At 46.2% G+C, this 20,703-nt stretch overlaps 1 protein-coding gene and 1 non-coding gene across 2 annotated transcripts in view; one reads left to right on the top strand and one right to left on the bottom strand.

Annotated features, from left to right (window-relative positions):
* LOC119385718 (phospholipid-transporting ATPase ABCA3-like) overlaps window positions 1-20,703 on the top strand; it is a 41,167-nt gene that overhangs the window by 8,615 nt on the left and 11,849 nt on the right. The window contains exons 5-12 of the mRNA XM_049414075.1: window positions 7,571-7,819; window positions 8,840-9,028; window positions 9,742-9,926; window positions 12,087-12,212; window positions 14,424-14,541; window positions 15,731-15,885; window positions 17,984-18,139; window positions 19,710-19,882. Coding sequence (XP_049270032.1) covers window positions 7,571-7,819; window positions 8,840-9,028; window positions 9,742-9,926; window positions 12,087-12,212; window positions 14,424-14,541; window positions 15,731-15,885; window positions 17,984-18,139; window positions 19,710-19,882 — 1,351 coding nt within the window. The remainder of the gene's footprint in view (window positions 1-7,570; window positions 7,820-8,839; window positions 9,029-9,741; window positions 9,927-12,086; window positions 12,213-14,423; window positions 14,542-15,730; window positions 15,886-17,983; window positions 18,140-19,709; window positions 19,883-20,703) is intronic.
* Window positions 16,824-16,916, bottom strand: Trnai-uau (transfer RNA isoleucine (anticodon UAU)). The gene is given in 2 exon segments: window positions 16,824-16,859; window positions 16,879-16,916. It is a non-coding gene; the product is annotated as a tRNA-Ile (tRNA).

Below are 20,703 nucleotides of genomic sequence, written 5' to 3'. Positions count from 1 at the left end.
CGTACACCCTTCTACGTGCTGCGCTCTCAACACGAAGTGACTCTGAGGAGAGCATCTCTCCATCGAGCGGCCGTACTCTCTTACACCAGCGTTTTGTTGTTACGCGAGATCGGATACAAAACAGTTAGCTGCCAGCCTCACTTCGTATAACACTACAATTTGTTGCTCTCGCATTCATTGCTTCGCCCTTGCGGTGAAAGTGCGACTTTTTTAGTTGTGTAAGTGCTTGGCACTTAGCCCTTCCTGTTCCGCGTACTGCAATGCGTGCGGCATCTTTCTCGCACATCCTGATGCCGCTGTAGTGTCGTTGTCAAGGTTTCTCTTGCGTGGTGCTTCATTACGAAGTCTGAATGATGCGTTGCGTATCGTGGCTTTCACACATCGGCGATTTGAAGGATTTTGCGGATGTAAGTTTCGCTTACATGCAATGATAATAATAATATGTGGGGTTTAACGTTCCAAAACCACGATATGATTTTGAGAGACGCCGTAGTGGAGGGCTCCGGAAATTTCGACCACCTGGGGTTCTTTAACGTGCATCTAAATCTAAGTACACAGGCCTCAAACATTTCCGCCTCCATTGAAAATGCAGCTGCCGCGGCTACGTGCAATGAGATTGGCTTATATGCAAATAACATTCTAACAGCTATAGCACCGTGCACCGGTGCCGATACTGGATCTAACAGAACAGGAATCCGCCTAACCAAATCTATCATGGCGTAGGTCTCTTCTTTTATTCAAAGAGTTTCGAAATCATGTGTTTAAAATCATAAGCACAAAAAATCCTAATCATGTGTTTAAAATCATAAGCACAAATTCTTTCTTAGCTATCCTTCTTTTCCATCCCATATATTACCTATGTCTTATACTTTTTCGGTCTGCTTACTGCACTATGTCTTTAACGTGCTTCCAAGGCAAGCCCTTTGCTTTATTCTTAATTTTGAACTGTCCGCGTCATTTGTGATAACAGTTTACGTACTTATAGTATTCCACTTGAATTTACTGTCATGTAAAGGCGATGTTGAGAACAAATATATAATTATCCGGGCGTGCCTAGAGTATACAGTAACAAATTCTGCTTACTGCAGAGTCAATTAGCGAAATTGAGTTTTCATTCTAATGGCCATCTTAAAGTTGCAAATGGGTTCTTAAGTTAGCAAAGCATCTTAAGTTAGCAAAAGGATTCGAGAAACCAAATGCTCCGTTTTTCTTATGAGCGTCCCGACGAGCCGTTTTACGCTATTTTCCATAGGCACTGAATTTTCTATGGTCCTACCCTAAATGCCTAATTGTCATACCTATTAGGGGTTACTCGCCTCGGTGGTCTAGTGGTTATGGTGCTTGATTGCTGTCCCGAAGGTCGCGGCGGCCGCATTTCGATAGAGGGAATATGCTCGAGGCCCGTGCGCTTATATTGAGGTTCTAGAACCCCAGGTGGTCGATATTTCCGGAGCCCTCCAATACAGCGTCTCTCATAATCATATCGTGGTTTTGCGACGAAAAACGCAACAATTATTCTTAATCATATTAATATATCACTAGTTCTTTAGGTGGCCGTCTGTATAGTGTTTCTATACTTATTCGGTGTGTTTGGTACGGAACCGCTTTTCTATTTTACTTGGATGTATTTGTTTTCCTTGTTTAAGCTTCCTTAAATTTATTTGTATACTGCACCAGGTAATCGGAGCTATAAGTGCCAATAGTGCGAACAGCGGCGGCGTCCTGCGGCGCTTTTTACAACTGTAGAATACGTCTGAAAGGTTTCTGGGCTGCGAATAATCTTGGTGCCGCAAACCTGTCCGGTGATCCGCTATGGTGAAAGCCAGAGGCGTAGCCAGAAATTTTTTCGGGAGAGGGGGGGCGCACCTCCTTGATCAGAAGTGGGGGCCGGGCAGGCAGATGTGATCTTGTCATTTTGTGCTCTCTATGCCATGGCAAAACAAAAAAAAATTCGGGGGGGGGAGGGGGTACACGGGCCCGGTGTGCTCCACCCCCCCCCCCCGGCTGCGCCCCTGGCGAAAACTGTAATACGTTTACGGGCAAGGTAGAACTCCATAGCGGTATTTGCACCATCGTGCAGAGGCTTCTTATTGACGTTCTTGTAAATAGAAGGCAACCTGCTAGCTGGTTGGCAAGCAGAGCAGCGACTTCCATAAATTACAAAAGTGACAAGCAAAAACCGCTATCAGTGAAGTGTATAAAGAGAAGCGCCATAAGTTGTTTCGGAATGAAACTGACATAGCTTGAGCTAGAAGTACAAAACTTTTGAGATACCAACAGACATTACATTCAAATGAAACAAAATAGCTCGCAGTTAATCAATTTTCGAGCGAAAATTGTTGTGTATAGGCCTTTTGTGCTACATTATATGAATATATAATAACAAATTTGCGAATGTATCGAAGTATCTTAAGATACAATCGGAATGTATCGTATCGGATACAATCAGTGTTGTAGTATCTTGTATCTGTATCTCAAATACTTCTTGCCTGAGTATCTTGTATCGTATCGCGATACAGTTTCAAAGTATATTTGCCCACCCCTGCGGCAAGCTTTGTCACCGAGGCCTGCACAGAACACATGGCACAGTCCCAGCAAAAGCTGGAGGAGAAGCCTTTCTAGAGTAAATTCTTTTGGGCGACTACTGCAAGTAGAGTTGCAAGGCACCCACTAAGCCATAAATCGTAATTTTGCGAAGAACCCACTATCTCATTGTTCGTTATTATGTAGAGAAGCGAGGTACCCCCTATGCGTCTGTAAGGCGTTATGCGCACTTTGTTGATGCTGTGGCTGATTATTATGGCTGAGCACTTTGTAACTGGTGGGAAGATTTAGGCTACCAACTCATTACGAAATTCTCAATGTGTGATGCCTGATGCTTTTCTGCTCTTCTACCACGCTATGTTACAGAGGTTAACGCGATTCCTTGCGTGACATGAGGCTTGTATGGGGTCTTTTTGCGAAGGAGTTTCAAGCACCGATGTGGCTCTGTCGAATACTCGACTGCCACCCGGAGTGCCTGTGTTCAAATCCCTCTCGAACCCTGTTTTATTTTTAACACGAAAGTGTTTTATGCCGGGGTCCACCAAGTACATCCGTCACGGATATGACGTTGATAAAATGGACGCCAGCGGGTGAGAAAGAAAAAAACCAAGAAAAAGATCCCCCACTGGGGATTGAACCCACGACCTTGCGGCCGCGACGGCAAGCGCCCGACACCCTACCAACTAAGCTAACTCGACAGACGCGGAACACGGCGCGAACGCGCCTTATATCTTTCACACATTCTCTCTTTCGCACGGTTGTCACTGTTGGCGGTGTAGGTAGGCGGAGCGGGGCGGTGCCGCCGTCTATGAGAGGTGAAAAGAAGTAATGCTTCACGATCGGCACTTACTAGCGCTTACTCCGAGATTGCGCGCGATATTGGAGGTCATGGTTAAAGCGTCTCGATACCAGCGAGGTACACTAACCGCGCTGGCGTCGCCGAGGCACCTTTGACGCAGTTACGTCGTTACGTTCTTTGCCTTTCGCTTCGTGTTAGCGTACGTTGGCTCATCGTAGTAGTGCAGCTTCCATATGCATTAACGGGATTTCTCCGCCGCCGACTGCTTAGATTGCGAGAGAACCGTCTAACAAAACTGCTGCAATACGCGTTGCAGAAAGGACGCGATTTCGACGGGCGAATGTCGTGCCTTGGTGGAGCGAGACCAGCGCCTGCGAGACAGGTTACGAACTCTACCTCCCGTGTTGCTGAAGCGCAGTGTGTGGTAGTGCATACATGAGCGCAGGCGTCGGTCACCCATTGCTAGAAAGCGCACTGTGTCGTTTCTCTCCTTAACTGACGACGCTTTGAAGAAGTGCATACCGGGTACCAGTGTTGATTATGAGCTTGTTGATATCATCCTTACATGGGATTCACGATTTGCTGTGTCCAAATATATGTTCACAACGTCACCTACCACAACGGTTTAATCATGATCATGGGCGTCAGTCGACGCGATAGAGACATGCCGTCAACACAGGTGCATCCGCGTCAAACGGTGCTGTAGCTGCCCAACACGGATATACATTGTACAAGCTCTCATATATCACCACACAATAAGCACTACTTCTGTGAAGACACGTTTCGCTTTCGTGTTATACCGATTCCTATGACGGAGGGATCAGCCATGTTTTTTTCCCTTTTCACTGTGCGCGATAGCTGTCACGGACACCGACGGCGGCGGCGGACAACTGCGTCACAAAATCTGCTGTTGTGAGCAGCTGTAAGAGCGGCGTTTGAACTTTAAGCGCATTCTCGCTCCCGTGAACGCCCATTTTGTACCTTCGAAGCGTTGCAGTACACTAGTTTGCGAATGAATATTTCCGTGCTTTTTACAGCGAAAGCTGTTATGAGACCACAACAACGGTCGTTTTTGACGTCGTGGTTGTCCGCCGCCGCCGCCGCCGCCGCCTCTGGTGTCCGTAAGCTCTACCGCGCGAAATGAAAAAATAGATAAAAAACCTGAGCCCTTTATGTGAGAGCCCAGTGTTCTACCACATAGTCATGCCGGTGCTTGAAACTCCTTTGCAAAAAGACCCTATACAGGCTTAATGTCGGAAAGAAACCATATTAACATATGTAATATAGCGTCGTAGAAGAGTAAAATAACAACTAGGCGTCACACAACGCGAATTCTGTAAACAGGCGTCAAACAATGCGAATTGTGCAACGAGTGGGTTGTTGAATGCTTCCAATCCATTACAAAGGGTTCTGCCATAATTCATCGTCCTCAGGCACAGCATCAACAAAGTGCACATAATGCCTTACAGATGTTTAGCGGGTACCACGGTTCTCCGCAGAATGACGAAAAATAGCATAGTGGCTGCTTCCCTACATCACAAAAAAATATCGCTTATAGCGTAGTGGGTACCTCGCAAGTGCACTTGTATTGGTTGTCAAGGAAGCCCATAAGGCCCCCGTGATCCATTTCCTCAGCGTCTGAATAAAGTTCTTTCTGTCTCTGTAGCTATTTCTCACGTTAACGTATGTTATATAGCGTGGTGGGGGAGTGAAATAACGACGGGGCGTCACACAATACGAATTACGTAACTAGTGGGTCGTTTAAAGCTTCCAACCCATTACCATTGGCTCAGCCATAATTGTTCATCAGCCGCCGCATCCAAAAAGTGCACACAATGCTTTACAGATGTGTAGCGGGAACCTGGCTTCTCCGCAGAACGACGAATAATGGCGTAGTGGGTGCTTCCCAACTTCACGAAAATTATAATTTATGTCGTAGTGGGTACCTTGCAGGTGTACTCGTCTTAGTAGGCCGAAGAGATTTAACAACGGGCTCTAGAAATGCCGCTCTTCTAGCTTTCGCTGCGACTGTGCTGCCCTTTCCGCGCAAGCCTGGCGTTTTTTTGTCTTTTTGCAACGGCCTTTCTGTCCACATACAAGGGCATTATAATTCTCGTGATCGCTCAGCAAGTCTGAAATACTAGGGCGGGCAATTCGGCTTCATCAGCTTGAGAAATGGGCATCGGGAAAAGAACAGAGAAGTTACGTCAAGGCTCGTGTGAAGAGGAGGAGCTGATGCCAGAATGAATGGCGGATGTGTGTGTCACTCTCGGTATAATTGAGCAGCGTCGTTGCAACGCAGTGAAGCAGCAGATTCGCGGAAAGCCTATCATCTAGCGTGCAATACCGCCGCCTCGTGTAACTGTCATTTCAGAGAACAAGAACAAGAAAAAAAAAGTTTTTTTAACAAATGTAGCCAAGTTGCATGCATGTAGAATAATGTATCTCGAACAGCAACAAGCGTAACCACATCGGATGGTGTCGCGTGCGTCATTTTATTGATACATCCTGCCGTCTTTCCATCGTCATAGCAGTATGGACTTTGGTTTGATTAAAGTGTTAGGATTAATATCTTTGAAGTCGGAAGAGAACCTTCGGTATCGTGAAGAACAGTAAGCGCTGATCAGGGATACGCTGAAGTCACTTACTTCGATCAGATGCTAAACTAGATGAAGTGACCGGTCGTGAAGGCGCATTTACAGTTTAGCAGCGTCTCAGCCAGCGTGGCTTCTGGTCTGTTGCTCCATATTAATTTATGAACCAACCCGCCTAGAGACAAGTAACGGGATGGGAAGTCTGACGGCTTCCGTCAGGACCGCCTGAAGTGTTTCGAATCTATACGTCATTGGAACTGATGACCGGGTTTTGCGAGATAGTCACAGTACAAAAAGCCGAGTTGTAGCGCACAAGTCACTTGAAGGGTATGGCGCCGAATATATGTTAATACCCAGACTACGCATGCGCCAAATAATGATATTGAATCAGTCTGATTGCCGTGGGTGTGCGAATATTTATAAAAGATTCGAATATCGAAACGGATAGCATTCTATTGGATTCGGTACTCGAATCGAACACAAGGTTATTCGATTCATTTCTGTTGCTTCATTTTCTTTTAGTCATTGAATTAACAAGATGCATGCAGCCCAATAATTTCCAGGACCTAGCTACGCTATATTAGTGCTCGGATGAAGGCGTTCTTGCTTAAAATCAAAGTGTCACCAAAGCTAAATTTAGGGCCATCACTCTACTGTCATCGCCATGGGATTTATGACGTTGTATTTATGGTACATTGTTTAATTTTTATCTATTTTATTTAAAAGCTGGTCATAAAGTATCACCTTGAATCACTGCTGTCAGTCACTGCTGTACTTCAAACTTCAGGTAATAAATATCTTGAAAATTGCAGTCGCTGACATATACGAGCTTACCTCAGTTAATTAACCTAATTGTGGTACCATTTGTCGGTTAAGTGTAGCCGTATTGTTTCCTTTTCAAGTCTGTGAATTTTCGTTTCGGGTCAATTGATGTGGAGTTCTAGGGATGCTTTGAAAATAGTTGCCTTACTTTTGGGACGCTATTTTGATGGCATGCGATTCGTATTCGATTCGGTTCTCAAGTTCGCTACTCGCACACTCCTAATAATTTCCATATTGGTCTGAGTGTCCACCATAACCTGGCTTCTGGCTATTTAATGAATTTCGTGAATGGAAACGTGAAGAGACTGTCTGATAGCAGGTTGGATGAGGGAGGAAAATGCATATCGAATGGGGACTCGGAGAACTCGTGTTTATGAAACCTAAATTAGATAAACAGTCATTTTCTAGAGCAACAAAATGGAAGTACAGAAAAAATGCTGAACCAACGCAGCAAGATAAATAACAAGGCAAGAACGACGATTTGAAAAGCTGTGGGACTACTTTGTTCCTGTTCATTCCCCGCGTCTTCTGGTTTCCACAGTGGGAAACAAAAAGGGCGGACGGGTGTTAAAGGGTTGTTATGTAATTACGTAAGTTGCACACATAGGATAGACTAGGTACTCTCTTTGCAGGATTTCATATGAAAGGAGTGACCTTCCTTGCACTTAACAAACGTCTATCTTCTTCATATTATTATTATTATTATTATTATTATTATTATTATTATTATTATTATTATTATTATTATTATTATTATTATTATTATTATTATTATTATTATTATTAATTCATCGGCAGCGTCATCTCGCAGGTATGAAGGAGATGCTCCGGCTGGTGGGAGTAGGTGACTGGGTGTACTGGATCAGCCACTACCTCAGCGCCGCCTTCATGCACGTCATCATAGCGACGCTCATGATGCTGTTCGTGTGCGTCAAGCGGAACGAGGAAGGACGCTCCTTCATCCAGTACAGCGACCCCATGCTTGTGTTCTGCATCCTGCTGTGCTTTGGGAGCTCGTGCACTATGCACGCCACGCTGCTCTCCATGTTCTTCAGCAGTCGTGAGTATACCGCATGTGTTTGTAGTATCCACCCTGCCGTGAGCGTGCTTCAGCAGCACTGACCCTAGACAGGCCCTCTGCATCTACATCGCGCGTACTGCACGTGTGAAGGTGGGGTGCAGATTGGATCGAACTGTCGGTCGTTTAGTATCGATAACTGACTCGTAAGAGCTGACTCGTTAGAATAACTAGTCAGACCTCCTGTTCCGAAATAGCGTGTGGGAGTTGATGAATTGAACATTGGCATTAATTGTTTACCTAGAGTGTTGCGATGGAGTGCGAAAGGGATTTCAGGCTGTAGGCGAAAGCGCTGTTGTGACTCCTTTTTCGAAAGTGATGAATGAGAAGGCAAGTCTCAATATGTGAATCATTAAAAGTTTTATTCAAGAGAACTCTGTGCCGTCTTATTATCCTTGCGGACTTCTTGGCACTTGTGACACGCTTTGGTGACAGCTGCCAAAGTGAGTGCACAGAGCAGCTGTTCTAGCTATGGTCATCAACGCGTCGAAGTAAAACCAAGTGAGACCGCGAAGTAAGACTAAATGTGACCTTCGTGCAAACCGACCGGAAATGTATCCAACTGAAGTAAGCTCTGCTAGTTCGAAGAAGGCCGAAAGGCCTTATGCATATTAAGCAAAAGCTATGTGCGAATAGCAGTTTGGTGCATGCCAAGCAAGGTCATTGAAAAGTAAGCTATCACCACACCTCAATCGCTAGAGCACCGTACGCATCATACGAAGGCAGCTCTACACGCAGCTTTACATAAACCGAACAACGCTTATGATTTTTGCAGTCATGTTCAAGAGATATTGTGGCTGTGCGTTCAGCACACACTGCACTCATTCCACGTATCGGTTAAATAGTATTGCTTTTACAGCGTAGGTGCTATTGCGATAGAAAAAGAGTTCGCGACCAATCGGAAAGTACTTCCGGCAAACTCTGTAACTCGATGTAGCGGCCCGGTTATGAAGATTTGGCTACTGCGCCTGATATCTTAAGGGTCAAATGGCTGTTCCGCAGCGCACAGTGCCGTGGCCGGAGCCATGCTGTACTGGACGTGCAGCTGCGTCATGCCGTTCCTCCTTCTGGAGAACGACGGAGGCCAGGGTTACCACTTCATCAGGCGCCCGCACAAACTCGTCACGTGCATCTTTCCCGGCATGAGCCTGCACTGGAGCTTCCGCGTGCTGGAGCGCTTCGAGAAGTTCGGTGAGCGCTCTCCCTGCGTTCGGTAGTATATGAAAACTCGACGATGGACACCTTAACACTAATAATATGTCCGAAAAACATGACCACTGGAACGATAGATGAACAGGATCGGTGCTATTTGGCCTTCCTTTTGTCGTGTTTTTGGTGCTAAATCTATTATTAGTATGGAACGCGCAGTAATTAGCCGTCTAACAGCAAGTACTACTTGATGGACGTCTCGCCTAGGGCTCAGCTCGACAAAACCTTATGTCACAGTTGAATAAATGGGGCTCTTATTGAAAAACTCTTTTCGAACAGCGGCTTCTTCGGCGATAAAACAAAGTGAATGCCAGCAGTAAGATTGAAACCATAGGAAGTAATAGACAATAGTTGTAAGCAACCTACAACCTACCTATCTTTAGCTCCTATTTCTTCCTTCATTTCATTTTCTGCTTTTTCTGTGATTCTCCGGGTATTGCCGTGTATCAACAAACTACTCTTAAGAACACGTTCTAAGAAACCGGAGCAACTATGACAGGACTTTTCGAGGGCTGTAGAAGCGGCAGAGGAAGGGGCTCTAGGAACAGCTAAGGAACAACCTAAGGAAGCGGTTTCCGAGTTTGGCAATCTCGTTGGCGGCATCAAAGCGTCGACTTTGGCCAACTAATACAATACCAAATTTAATGCGGCACCGCCTAAATCGCTGTGTGTAACGGTGCCTACGATACTCGCAGTGCCATATGGCGCTAACTGGTCGAACTTCTACGACCGGGCCGCCACTCCGGACAACGTGACGCTGGCAGAGATCCTGTTCATAGGCTTTGTGTGCGACTGTTTCATCGTGGTCGCGGTCTGGTACCTAGATAACGTGCTGCCCATCGGTCCAGGAATCGACAAGCCTCCGTACTACCCATTTCAGGTACTTACGGCAATGACACAGTCATGGGCGTGCGCACGAGGGGGGCTCGGGGGGGGGGGACGCAAAGTCTGGCCAATATTTTTGCTCAGTAGGACCTGTCCCATCTTAGCTTAAAGAGCAGGGTTTTTCACGATAATGGCGGTTGAAGGCCCCTGATGTTGCATTCTAAGAACTGCTTACTTACCATCTTTACTCCCGGAAAGCCAAGGACCAAAGGAAGGCCACTGCGAGAGGCGCGTCATCGCTTCATTTTCATATTTTTTATCCATTGTTAAGCATCTTGTACTTTGGACATGATGGGTAGGGGGGGGGGGTGGAGCAGCTAAGATTATTCTTGAACCCCCTCCCCCCCTAGGGGAACCCCCCTGCGCACGCCTTTGAACGCAGTTGCGTTTGTGTGTCTACTCGTGCCTCCAGGTCGCGAACTGCCATCGTTAATGATGCCTGTTTGTCCTTTGGCATCTGTGTCCTTAATGAGACACTAGAGAGAAAATAGATTTTGCTCGTATTAGCAAATTACTTTCTCACACTACCAAAATCGCCACGCTTACTGCGAGAAGACTTTTAGCAAGGAAGAAAACGCGCGAAAAGAAAATGCGGGTGGCGAGGCCATCTTGAAGTTTCCGCACCAATCGACATGACGTCGTAAGTTTCGAGTGCGTCTGCTAGGACGTACGTCGTTCCTAATCGGTAAAAATGAAGTACATTGTCCTCTGAAGGGCGACTAACATACCCAAGTTTCAGGAAGTTTCGTTGGGCCAATGTCACCAAAATATTAAAAATGCACTTTGAAATCAGTGACGCTACGCGCGGAGATTTTCGGCGCGAAATTTAAAAAATGGGACTTTGACCTCGACTCTTTCCTGTAATATTAAGCTATCATGGCGAAATTAAGGACGTTAGAGTTTTTAGAGTAAAGTTAATCAATCTGAATCGATTCCTTGTGTTACTGTAGTGTACCTTAAGACTACAGAATGTTCAGCTTATACGTCAGTGAGTTCTAACCGCCCGTGTGTCCGCGCAACGACAGTTGAAATTTGGGGCACTACGCGTGCTGTGCGACAACCACCGCCCCTGCCGCGTTCGCCTAACCAACGTGCCTTAGCGTACACTACGGAAACCAAGATGTATTTCGAGCACCAGTTGCCCAACCATTTTAAATTCGCATGCAGACTCTGTGGCCACCTTTGTCGCAGTGGCTGTAGAACGGTTAGTACCAGTGGTTGCACTACCAGTGACATCGGCACCGCTGCGCAGTAATACGGTGACGCTGCTCAATTGTAGTGGTCAACATAGTGCGTCAAACCTAGGCAAGTTCGGTGGGGTCAGTGTGGAACAGCCTAGATTTTAACGCTATACAGCATCACTTGGCTCATTGTGCGACCCTGTCGTTATCAGAAAGCCGTGGCAGAAAAACAGCACGCAAGATACGTCATTTTCGCTGAACAAGTGGCCATGCTGGGAATATGGACCTCTGCCCGACTGCAACTGTTACCGCTCCGTAGCCGAGTGCGCCAACCACTGCGCCACCGCTGCACTGGCCCCTATACAGCATCCGATAGTGTTGAATGGATGTGCACTTGGTTGGGTTCTACCGGGTAGCCAGTTGAATAGATGGCGATGCAGCCGCTGCAACCCACCAAACTCTCACCGCAGCCGCTTGCTCTGCCTTCTGCGTTGTCTGGGATGCAACGTTCTTGACTTAACACACTCGCCTATATTAATACTATCTCATTTAAACATAATTTTTTTAGGTGCCCCCATAATTTTTTTTTCGGTGGTGGTGGAAAGCCTTTATTAGAGTAATGAGAGGTGTGAGCCCCACAGTGGGACTCTACGTACTAGGAGATGTTCCTATACATAAACTCCGTATACATAAACCCGGTAAGTTTCATCAAAGCCAATCAAGAATTTCTTTTAGTAGCTTCCCTAACATTTCTTTCTGTGTAGTTGCCATGGTTACCACGCTGTAAGCGGAAAACGCGTACGCGGCGGCAGCCCGCTGGCTTTTACGTGTTGCGTCATTCGACAGTTGGCCTGACCCTATATCGTACACAGAAGGTGACGGTCATGGTGCCACACCGCTACAGTAGAGTGTACTAGCTACAGCTTCTTCATTTGTCGTCCATGTTGTGCAAACCTAATCTACGTGCGATGCAGATTGACTACTGGATTCCCCCTGTCGTGACCGTTGTGCCACCGACAAAATCAGCAGCCGAAATGCAGAACTTTCAAGAGGATCCGAAGAGCCTGCCAGCCGCAATAGAGATCGTGAAAGCCGGCAAAGTAAGCCGACTTTACTCATCAACCTTGATAAGAATGATACTACGTTCTGTGAGAAGACGTCGGCACCGCATTCACGGGGCATTGTTTACGGGCTGTCGAATTGCGCTGACGCCAGAATTATGGTGGAAAAGTAGGAGCAAACGCCACCTGACAATCTTGAAGCGGGATCACGAAGTACAGACACATGCAGAGTGTCTCTCTCACCGAGGGGTAGGAAAGGGGCAATTTCTAGCTGACAGGTGAGGGGATAGTATGGGCGACCCGTGTTTTCATACCATAAAGACTTCCACAGCGGAACTTCTGATCGCCGTCACATGCGGTAAGGTGACATGATAACAACAGAAACGTCACGAGTGGTGTCATATCGCCACCAAACTTTCAACGAAAGGGAAGACATGGTGTTGGATCAGTATCTTGCCACTGTCTGTGGTTAGCCCTTGTCACGGGGGGGGGGGGGGGGGGGGGGGGTGGAGGTCTGCCACTAACGTACGCCATGCCGCTTCGCGGTTTTCGCTATTTCGCCAGCATCACTACTGCCAGAACCAGATTCGACAGCGACGTGTACCAGTGGCGTCATAGCTGACGGTTTCTGCTGAGGTCACGTGACTCTTGCTCATGTGACAGCAACCGGAAGCTCCACTATTACGCTCTTTAGGATACGGAAACGCATGGGGAGAGTGCATGTGCATGACAGAGAGCAGGCGTGGTGCTTGCATAGGTCGGAAAACTCATTCATGAGTCGACTCACTCAGACTAAGATCCAGCAGTAAGTCTGAGTGTGTCAGGCTGAGTAATATTTTCGTGAGTCTGAGTCCGCGTCAGTCAGGTTGAGAAAACATTGCAGTGAGTCTGAGTCGGAATGCGTCCGGCTGAGAAAAATTTTGGTGGGTCTGAGTCCGATTGAGCACTAACGGCAAAATATATATCTTTAGTGAGTCGGAGTGAGCTCGAAATTTTTTTGCCGGCCTATGGGTGTTCGTGACATGGGCTGCACTAGAAGCCACTACGAGGAACCGATCAAATGCTTGATAGACAGTTCCGACAGTCAAAAAGAATATTTCCCAACGATCAGCGTGCAATTCAGCTAACGTATAAGGCAATAAGAGTCGTCGTCAGGGGAAAGTTATATTGTCCAGGCTAAATGCGTGACGTCGAGCTTTCTCCTAGTTTTCTATTTCTAGAAGTAATACGCGAGACGAATCGCTTAGTTGCTCACTATGAGTGACGCGGAAGTATCGTAACCTCACTGTTATGAGAGGCATGCTTTTGGCACGAACACCGCGTCACTCAAGGTGCAAGCACGTTCTAGCTGCACGCATATTCTGGCAGGACACTGACTGCGGTAAACGTGTAATCGTGAGTGCCCCCATCTACTATCTTTATATAGCTAGCCGAGGGGTATGACGCCGAGTTGAACGCGTTGGTATACCGTATACGCGTCATGTTGGGGCGCCGGATTATGCTGAGGACTCGCCAGCTCCACTGACTATGAGGCTATGCTAATCTGCTGCGGAAAGAGAGGTCCTGGGTCTCGTTACCCGCAGACGAAGTCCACATTCTGGTGGCTCGGAAATATTTACCGAAATTTTAAGTGCACGTTAAAGAATCCTGATCAGCTAATAGTCGGAGCTTGTCACTACGGCCGTGTTGTATCTTGCGTTGCTTCATGTAGTTCAATATCAGCAATGAGTAATAGAGCCTTGCTCCTTTCAGGCGTGTTACGCTTCTAAAAGATATACTTCCAGAGGCGCCTGACCCAATTCCTTGTCTTGTCTAACATGCTCTTAGTTTTATGATTCTATAAGGCGAAAGCCTTACATATCTCATAAAACGGGAAAACCGTCGTCGTAGTCGTCAACACGAGTGATACCAAAATCGCATGACGTAACAATACGCCTAAGAACCAGTGAAGCAGTATAAAGTGAAGTAAAAAGTAATTGAGAGTGATTATGAGTAATTAAGAAGTAGTTGAGTATAATTGAAGCTAAGCAAAATGACTGAATAATTTAAAGAAAATACAGTAATTGAAACTAATTGAGAATAATTGGAAATGAGGCCGAAATAGTAAAGACCTTAAAATAGAGCAGACGTAATGGCTTTCATCGTCAAGTCTTTTTAGCATGCGATAGGTGACCCCGATTATTTTGTTAAGGTGTCTCTTTCACAAGGCTGCTTTTAATACGCCCCTAAGCTTAACTGCCCCAACTACAGGACTACAGCGGTCTGCTCGTCTTGCAAGACGTCACGTTGAGGATCTTCGAGAACCAGGTCACGGTGCTTCTCGGGCATAACGGTGCCGGCAAGACAACGCTACTGAACATGGTCACCGGTGAGTCACTGGTGGGCGCTGTAATGCTACCAACGTGGATGCGCGAACAACGAAATGCTAATCTTATACCACTGTTATCAGGCTGTATTGCGTGCGCCCTGTCCGATATGGGCAGTTTGCTCTGCATTACCTTGTGTTTTCTAGAGCTAATTTTAAGGCGAAAGCCTTAAGTGTTTCGCTGCGCGGCCCCACAAGCGAGACGTGGCAGGCGAATTGGTACAAAAATCCACGTGACCTACGTACGACGCTAATGACGCCAGATATCTTATAAATTTGGGGCACATCCCACGACGTCAGTTATGGCATCATCATGTGACGTCATCACTTGATATTGTCACTTGGTCAAGTGTGGGCCGATCACGGAGTAAGTATACAACGCTGTGTGAAGTGCGCAAAGCTTCACCGGCGGGTTATGGGAGGTGGAGAGGTTACTATGCAATCGCCTGATAAGGTGAAGGTAATTTAATACGTGTCTCTCATGTACTACGGCTCCTTATGCCTTGCAGGAGGTCTGGGGCCTGACTGCATAACGTAATGCGTTACCAAGTGCGAAGCAGTCTTTCACCTTCAATTGTTACAGAGACTGTAGCATGCTGCCGGACTTTTTCTTTCACTCAAGGCTCATCAGTTATGCTTAAAAATGGCTATAACAATACCATGACTTTATCCGATGAAGTACTCGCACTGGCAAATACGAGAAACTTTTGATATGGTGTTAAGGACGCGAACTTGCTGGCTGTTGGCTTCATATGGTTTGTGTCTAGCAAAAACGGCGCCCTTCAATCCATTTGTCTTCTTTCGTTCAACCTGCATCGTGGCGACATACGGGACTTGTATATAGATACGGACAGTAGCGATACATATTGGTGCGCGGTCGGCGTTCCTCGTTTCTTGAGTCCGTGTCTGTCCACCAAGTTGAACGCATGCCAAACATATTTTAGTAAAAACAAATCCCGTTGTATATTAAAATTTATTTCTGAATTACTTCGAGAGTCATGGCCAAATGCCTCTCCCAGTTGTTAGGCCTTCCAGAAAGAATGTTTCATCAAAAGAGCAGCTTCTTAATTTTAGTACGCCGTTTACTACAGGAATCTGTCGTTGCTTAGACTCGGAACACAAGAACGCGCATTACAAAATATCATGCCTGTTGTTTATATCTCCTGATTTCGCCGCATTTGCTTAACTCCAGGTTTCACGAAATGCAGCGCGGGCAACATCTTAGTTGATGGCTTTGACATCACGACTTCCACCAGGGATGCCCGCAAGAACTTTGGCTATTGCCCCCAAGGCAGCTTGCTCTTCAACGATCTCACGGTTGAGGAGCACCTCATCTTCTTCGCTGTCGTAAGCTGCGCTGTTTCCGTTATTACCACGTCTTACTGTGTATAACAGCCCAGCTTTTAATTTTTTTTTTACACTCAACATTCACTTACGAACAACGAAATGCCGTAAACTCACGTACGATTCGTACTCTTCAAAAAAAAGCTGGTGTAGCACTTACTAACTTAGGTTTATCCTTGTAAACAGGTATACGTAGACTTACTTGTAGTAAACAGGTAAATACTATAGCAAAAGTTAGTAACGGCTTGCGGCGGGTAGTAGCCGTTGGAAGCGTTCAAACATCTACTAATGTAGGTAGTAAGAAGGCAGCAAGAAGTTAGTAACAACCGAGACAGGTAGTAACAGCTGCTGTTGCTACCTATTTGCTCGCAGTTACTAAGTTTTTACTGACTATTTTCTAATAGCGCAACTCACAGTTACAAATGCGTCTTTTTTTTAAATATTACTTATTTCCTGTGAGGCCTTTTTGTTGAGATATTACATAAGGGGCAGTTTTCTTCAAAGTATAGCCGCCCGGAGCTTTAGATGGAGCGAGAATCGATTAAATAGACGTTCAGAATGGCACAAAACGAATATTTGTGGCACCTTTATTGGCGTGTCAGCAGTTTATCGCTTATCGATTAATCGACGTTTTAGGTGAAGTTTATCGTCGATTGTCTGAAGTAGGGGTTTTGAAGGCTTTGCTGAGAAGCAACTACTTAAACGATACTCAGTTCTATTTCGGAAAAGCCTGCGAAAACTTTCGACGTGTTCATGGCAGTTGCCTGTGAAACTGTATTACGCTGCGTTGCGCACGCATCAAGCGTGATCCATTGGTTGGGGCGAGATACCAGAGTATAAAAAAAATTGAAGTAGGCATTCACACCGCGATAAAAGGGTTATCTGCGCTCTGCTATTCGTACAACTTAATAAAAAGAAGAAGCTAGGAGAAAAAAAAAACCTTCCCCAGGTGAGGCTCGAACTCACAACCCCGGCATAGCTCACGAAGCACTGTCGTATAAGTACCGTGCGCTAACCAATTGCGCCACTGGGGACACGAGGCGCACTAGCTGTTAAGTGTGGGCAGACCTATTAGGTAATAACACTTCTTCCGCATGGCTACCTTTTTGTCTTTGTGAAAAACGGGTCAAAATGCAGCGCGCGCACAACACAGGAATATATTTGCGCAAAAACCTTCAGACGCATCCGTGTATTGTGCTGTCAGCCGCGAGAGATGCTGAAGATGCTCTTGCTTTCTTGTTGTAGCTGCGGTCACGTGGGTGGTGGGATGGGAGTGGGGAGAGGTCATTCGGGCATTACGCTACCATGACGCGTGGTAGAATATAGTGAATAACCTGCTTTCAATATTCTGGTAATGCCGAAGGGGTAACCCTTACTGATATATCGGGAAGGTTCAGTGGTGAACGAACCGGGTTAGTTTTGTCACGATTAACGATTTGAAAGCCAAATTACGGGATCGTTCACCACGATGAGGTTAGCTGAACGTTGAGTCAAAGCCCGTACCAGACGTATAAGTTAGGGTAACTTATCCTTATAGGCTGAATGGTTGAGATGCTTTATTTGGCCATTGTAGCGCATCGTAGCGCATTGTAGCGGATGGTTGACACGCTCAATGAAACCATTGTAAAGAAGGAACACAACACCGCCACCAAGGGCGCTACAAGTAGCTCGCGTGGGTTGTGGCACAGTTTTTTTTTCTTTTTCGTGTGCTTCCTTTATTTGAGCTACCGTGGCTCCGTTATGCGTATTGTACACCCTACAGCAAAAGTTCAGAGGACGCTATATTCCCGCTTGAAAGCTATATTCCCGCTTTATCTAAAAACACAGCCTCCATTACAATGTTCCAGCCTGTAGTTGTTCTAGCAACTTGTACAGCTATCCGTTAGGTAAGAAGCGTCATGCAAAAGCAGAGCAGAAATTTGTATTTGCAGCAGAGCCCACGTCCCCTAAACTTGCGTACATGCGAAAGTGCATGATGGTGGTGCCAGTTTTTTTCTTATGCAAGTTTCGCCATATTCTATGTTGATACCGAAACACAGCTTAAGGGACGAGCGCGATAGTTCCTGTCAGCTACTGCGCTCAGGATAGATGGTTGTCGCAGGTCAAGGGCACTCTCTACAAGGACGTGAAGCTGGAAGTGGTCACCCTTCTGCACGACGTCGGTCTGATAATGTACCGTTCAGACCTAGTCAGCAACCTTTCCCTGGGCTTGCAGAGACGCCTAAGCACAGCCATAGCCATCGTGTCCAAGCCAAAGGTGATGTCACGTTGCGTACCATGGTCTTCAGGCAACTCAAGCTCCTTCTACCTTCCTTCTACCTTCCCTTCTGATTGTTTTGAAACTACGATTTATAAGTAAGAGAAGTCGTTTAAAAAGGAGTGCCGATAGAGCCAATTGGCGTTTCGAGAAGTCGGCTTTTGAAGCACTGAACAGAAGTGTTGGGTGCTGAGTAATCATTGAAGCAGGAAAGTCGCTTGAAACAACATTCACTATTGAATGAATTCTCACCATTTCAAGCACCTCACCATTTTCGCGTACAGTTGGCTTTCGTAATTAGAGCCTAGAGTGTGGACTTGTGACTTCTTAGGGGACTTGGGGCTAACGTCTTAAAATAAACACATGGAAGAGTTGTATATGTGTTTGTTTCTGCGAGTCGGAATGTAAATGAGTAGATTCAATTTTCTGTTATAGTTGGACCCTGTACTACAAGTGCTCTTTTGTCTTGTTGGCAACCGTTTGCTAGGATTAGATCTCCGACTGCTTCTCATATCCGTGTGGTTTCTGTGCTGAGTCTCAAAATGTTGAGGAACAATTACCAAATAGTCCGTTGTTCATTCTCCTCCAGCTTCAGGGTCGTAGCCAGAAATTTTTTTCGGGGAGGGGTTCAACCATACTTTACGTATGTTCGTGCGTGCGTTTGTATGTGCGCGTGTATATATACGCCAGCAAAACTGAAAAATTTCGGAGGGGGGGGGGTTGAACCCCCCCCCCCTGGCTACGCCCTTGTCCAGCTTCTTAACCAACAATTCAGCGATGTAAAGGATGCTTAAGCTTCGCATGAAATGACAAACGTTTACCACCGCGATGACATCTGCCATTCGGTTAGCGATCCCTACGTAGCACCATAGTCCTTCAGGATTATGGTAGCACTTAAGGACTATGGTAGCACTTATTGAAATGCAGCAAGTTCTATGTAGACTGAACGCAAAAAATGGAAAAAAATTGCCGCGTATCTGCGTGCTTCGCTGCAAATGTCGTCGAAAGACGACAGTCTTCTGCCGCCCGTACTCCATTAGTCCTCCTCCTCTATGTTGAATCGCCGCATCTCGCTCATAGCGTCGCATTTTCAGCGCAGCCTAAAAACCACTAATATTTTCAGCGCAGCTTTAGAAACACTAGCGTCTTTAGAATTACGTATCTATGTATTTTCTAGTAAAGGAACACACCACCTAACACTTACGTATTGATATTGTGCCTCAGATAAGCGTAATATTTGCTTTTTGATTGACAATGTTGACAAGTATGAACGCCGCTACCTGTTAAAGACGGCTGGGCGTTCGTACAGCAAGTGCCTAAACTTTGGCCGGGTGGCTGAATCGTGTGACAGACAGACATACAGACATACAGACAGACAGACCGAAATTTCTGCGTTCAAGTATCCCAAGAATGACTATCGTCTTTAGAAATAAAATGAGCTTATTTAGGTGAAATAAGACTATCACGTGGTCAAATTTATCGTAGTACGTGTTTTGAGCTTATCTGTTGTTTCGAGGGGGTAACATCGGCCTTTAAACGAGCACCGAAGCTAGACGACCCGCTTCCGCAGGTGGTCATACTCGACGAGCCCACGGCAAACATGGACCCTGAGGCTCGTCGTGAGATGTGGGAGCTGCTCCTCAAGATTCGCCGCAACTGCTCCATCTTCCTCACGACGCAGCATCTGGACGAGGCGGACGTGCTGGGTGATCGCATCATCATCTTGGCGAACGGTCATGTCCGGTGCGTGAAATACTGTTTCTTAATGTAGCATCCACGTGAAACACGCATTAGTGTTATTTTCACCGCAGTTGTCACATCTGTGCGCGGTTTGGACTTTGTAATAGTAACGTGCGTATGTGCTTAAGTTCGTAATTTGCACTAATGATACCGTTTAATACGGCCGCTGTGGTTGAGTGCCTGGTGTGTATAGTGAAGTATATTGAACCGAGTTGATAAATGGCTTAAATAACGTAACTTTGACCATGCTGTTACTGCACTTCATCGTCTACAGGGTGTCCCAACTATCCCGCAGCAAGGTTTTAAAAAGAGGAGCAAACCTAGCACATATTGTTCGCAGTACAGTGGAGCAGCCACTACTATTTTTTTCGTTAATTATGTTTAATTAAAGGTCCTAATTTTATTTGCAAATCGACAAGTACTTAAGTAATTATCAAAATCTTGATGGGGCATATGTACAAGTGTACAAATGACATCTAACTGCGATATTTTATTGCGATAACAATTATATGGACACTCTCGGCTGGTTTCTGCCATCGGCGTCGCCGTCATGTCCTATATATATATAAGCCACAAAGAAATGTTTTTCAGAAATACTTTTCAACGCGCAGAATCGAACGGGCGACCTCTCACTCCGCAGCGCACGGCGTTAGACGGTTAGGCCACGAGGAGTACCGTATTTCAGCATGGTAACGGCGAGCTATTTATATACACCATGTAATCCAGCCTGCTTTCTTGCTCACCATCGAGATGGCGCGAAGTGCGCGAGGGGCGCGCTTTAAAGGTCATCGCCCCACTCGTAGCGTCGCGCGCGCGCCTCCCTA

The sequence above is a fragment of the Rhipicephalus sanguineus genome, chromosome 3 (assembly GCF_013339695.2).
Source record: "Rhipicephalus sanguineus isolate Rsan-2018 chromosome 3, BIME_Rsan_1.4, whole genome shotgun sequence".
NCBI classification, from domain to species: domain Eukaryota; kingdom Metazoa; phylum Arthropoda; class Arachnida; order Ixodida; family Ixodidae; genus Rhipicephalus; species Rhipicephalus sanguineus.
Note: the sequence above shows the minus strand (reverse complement) of the source record. Positions and strands in the feature narration are given on the sequence as shown.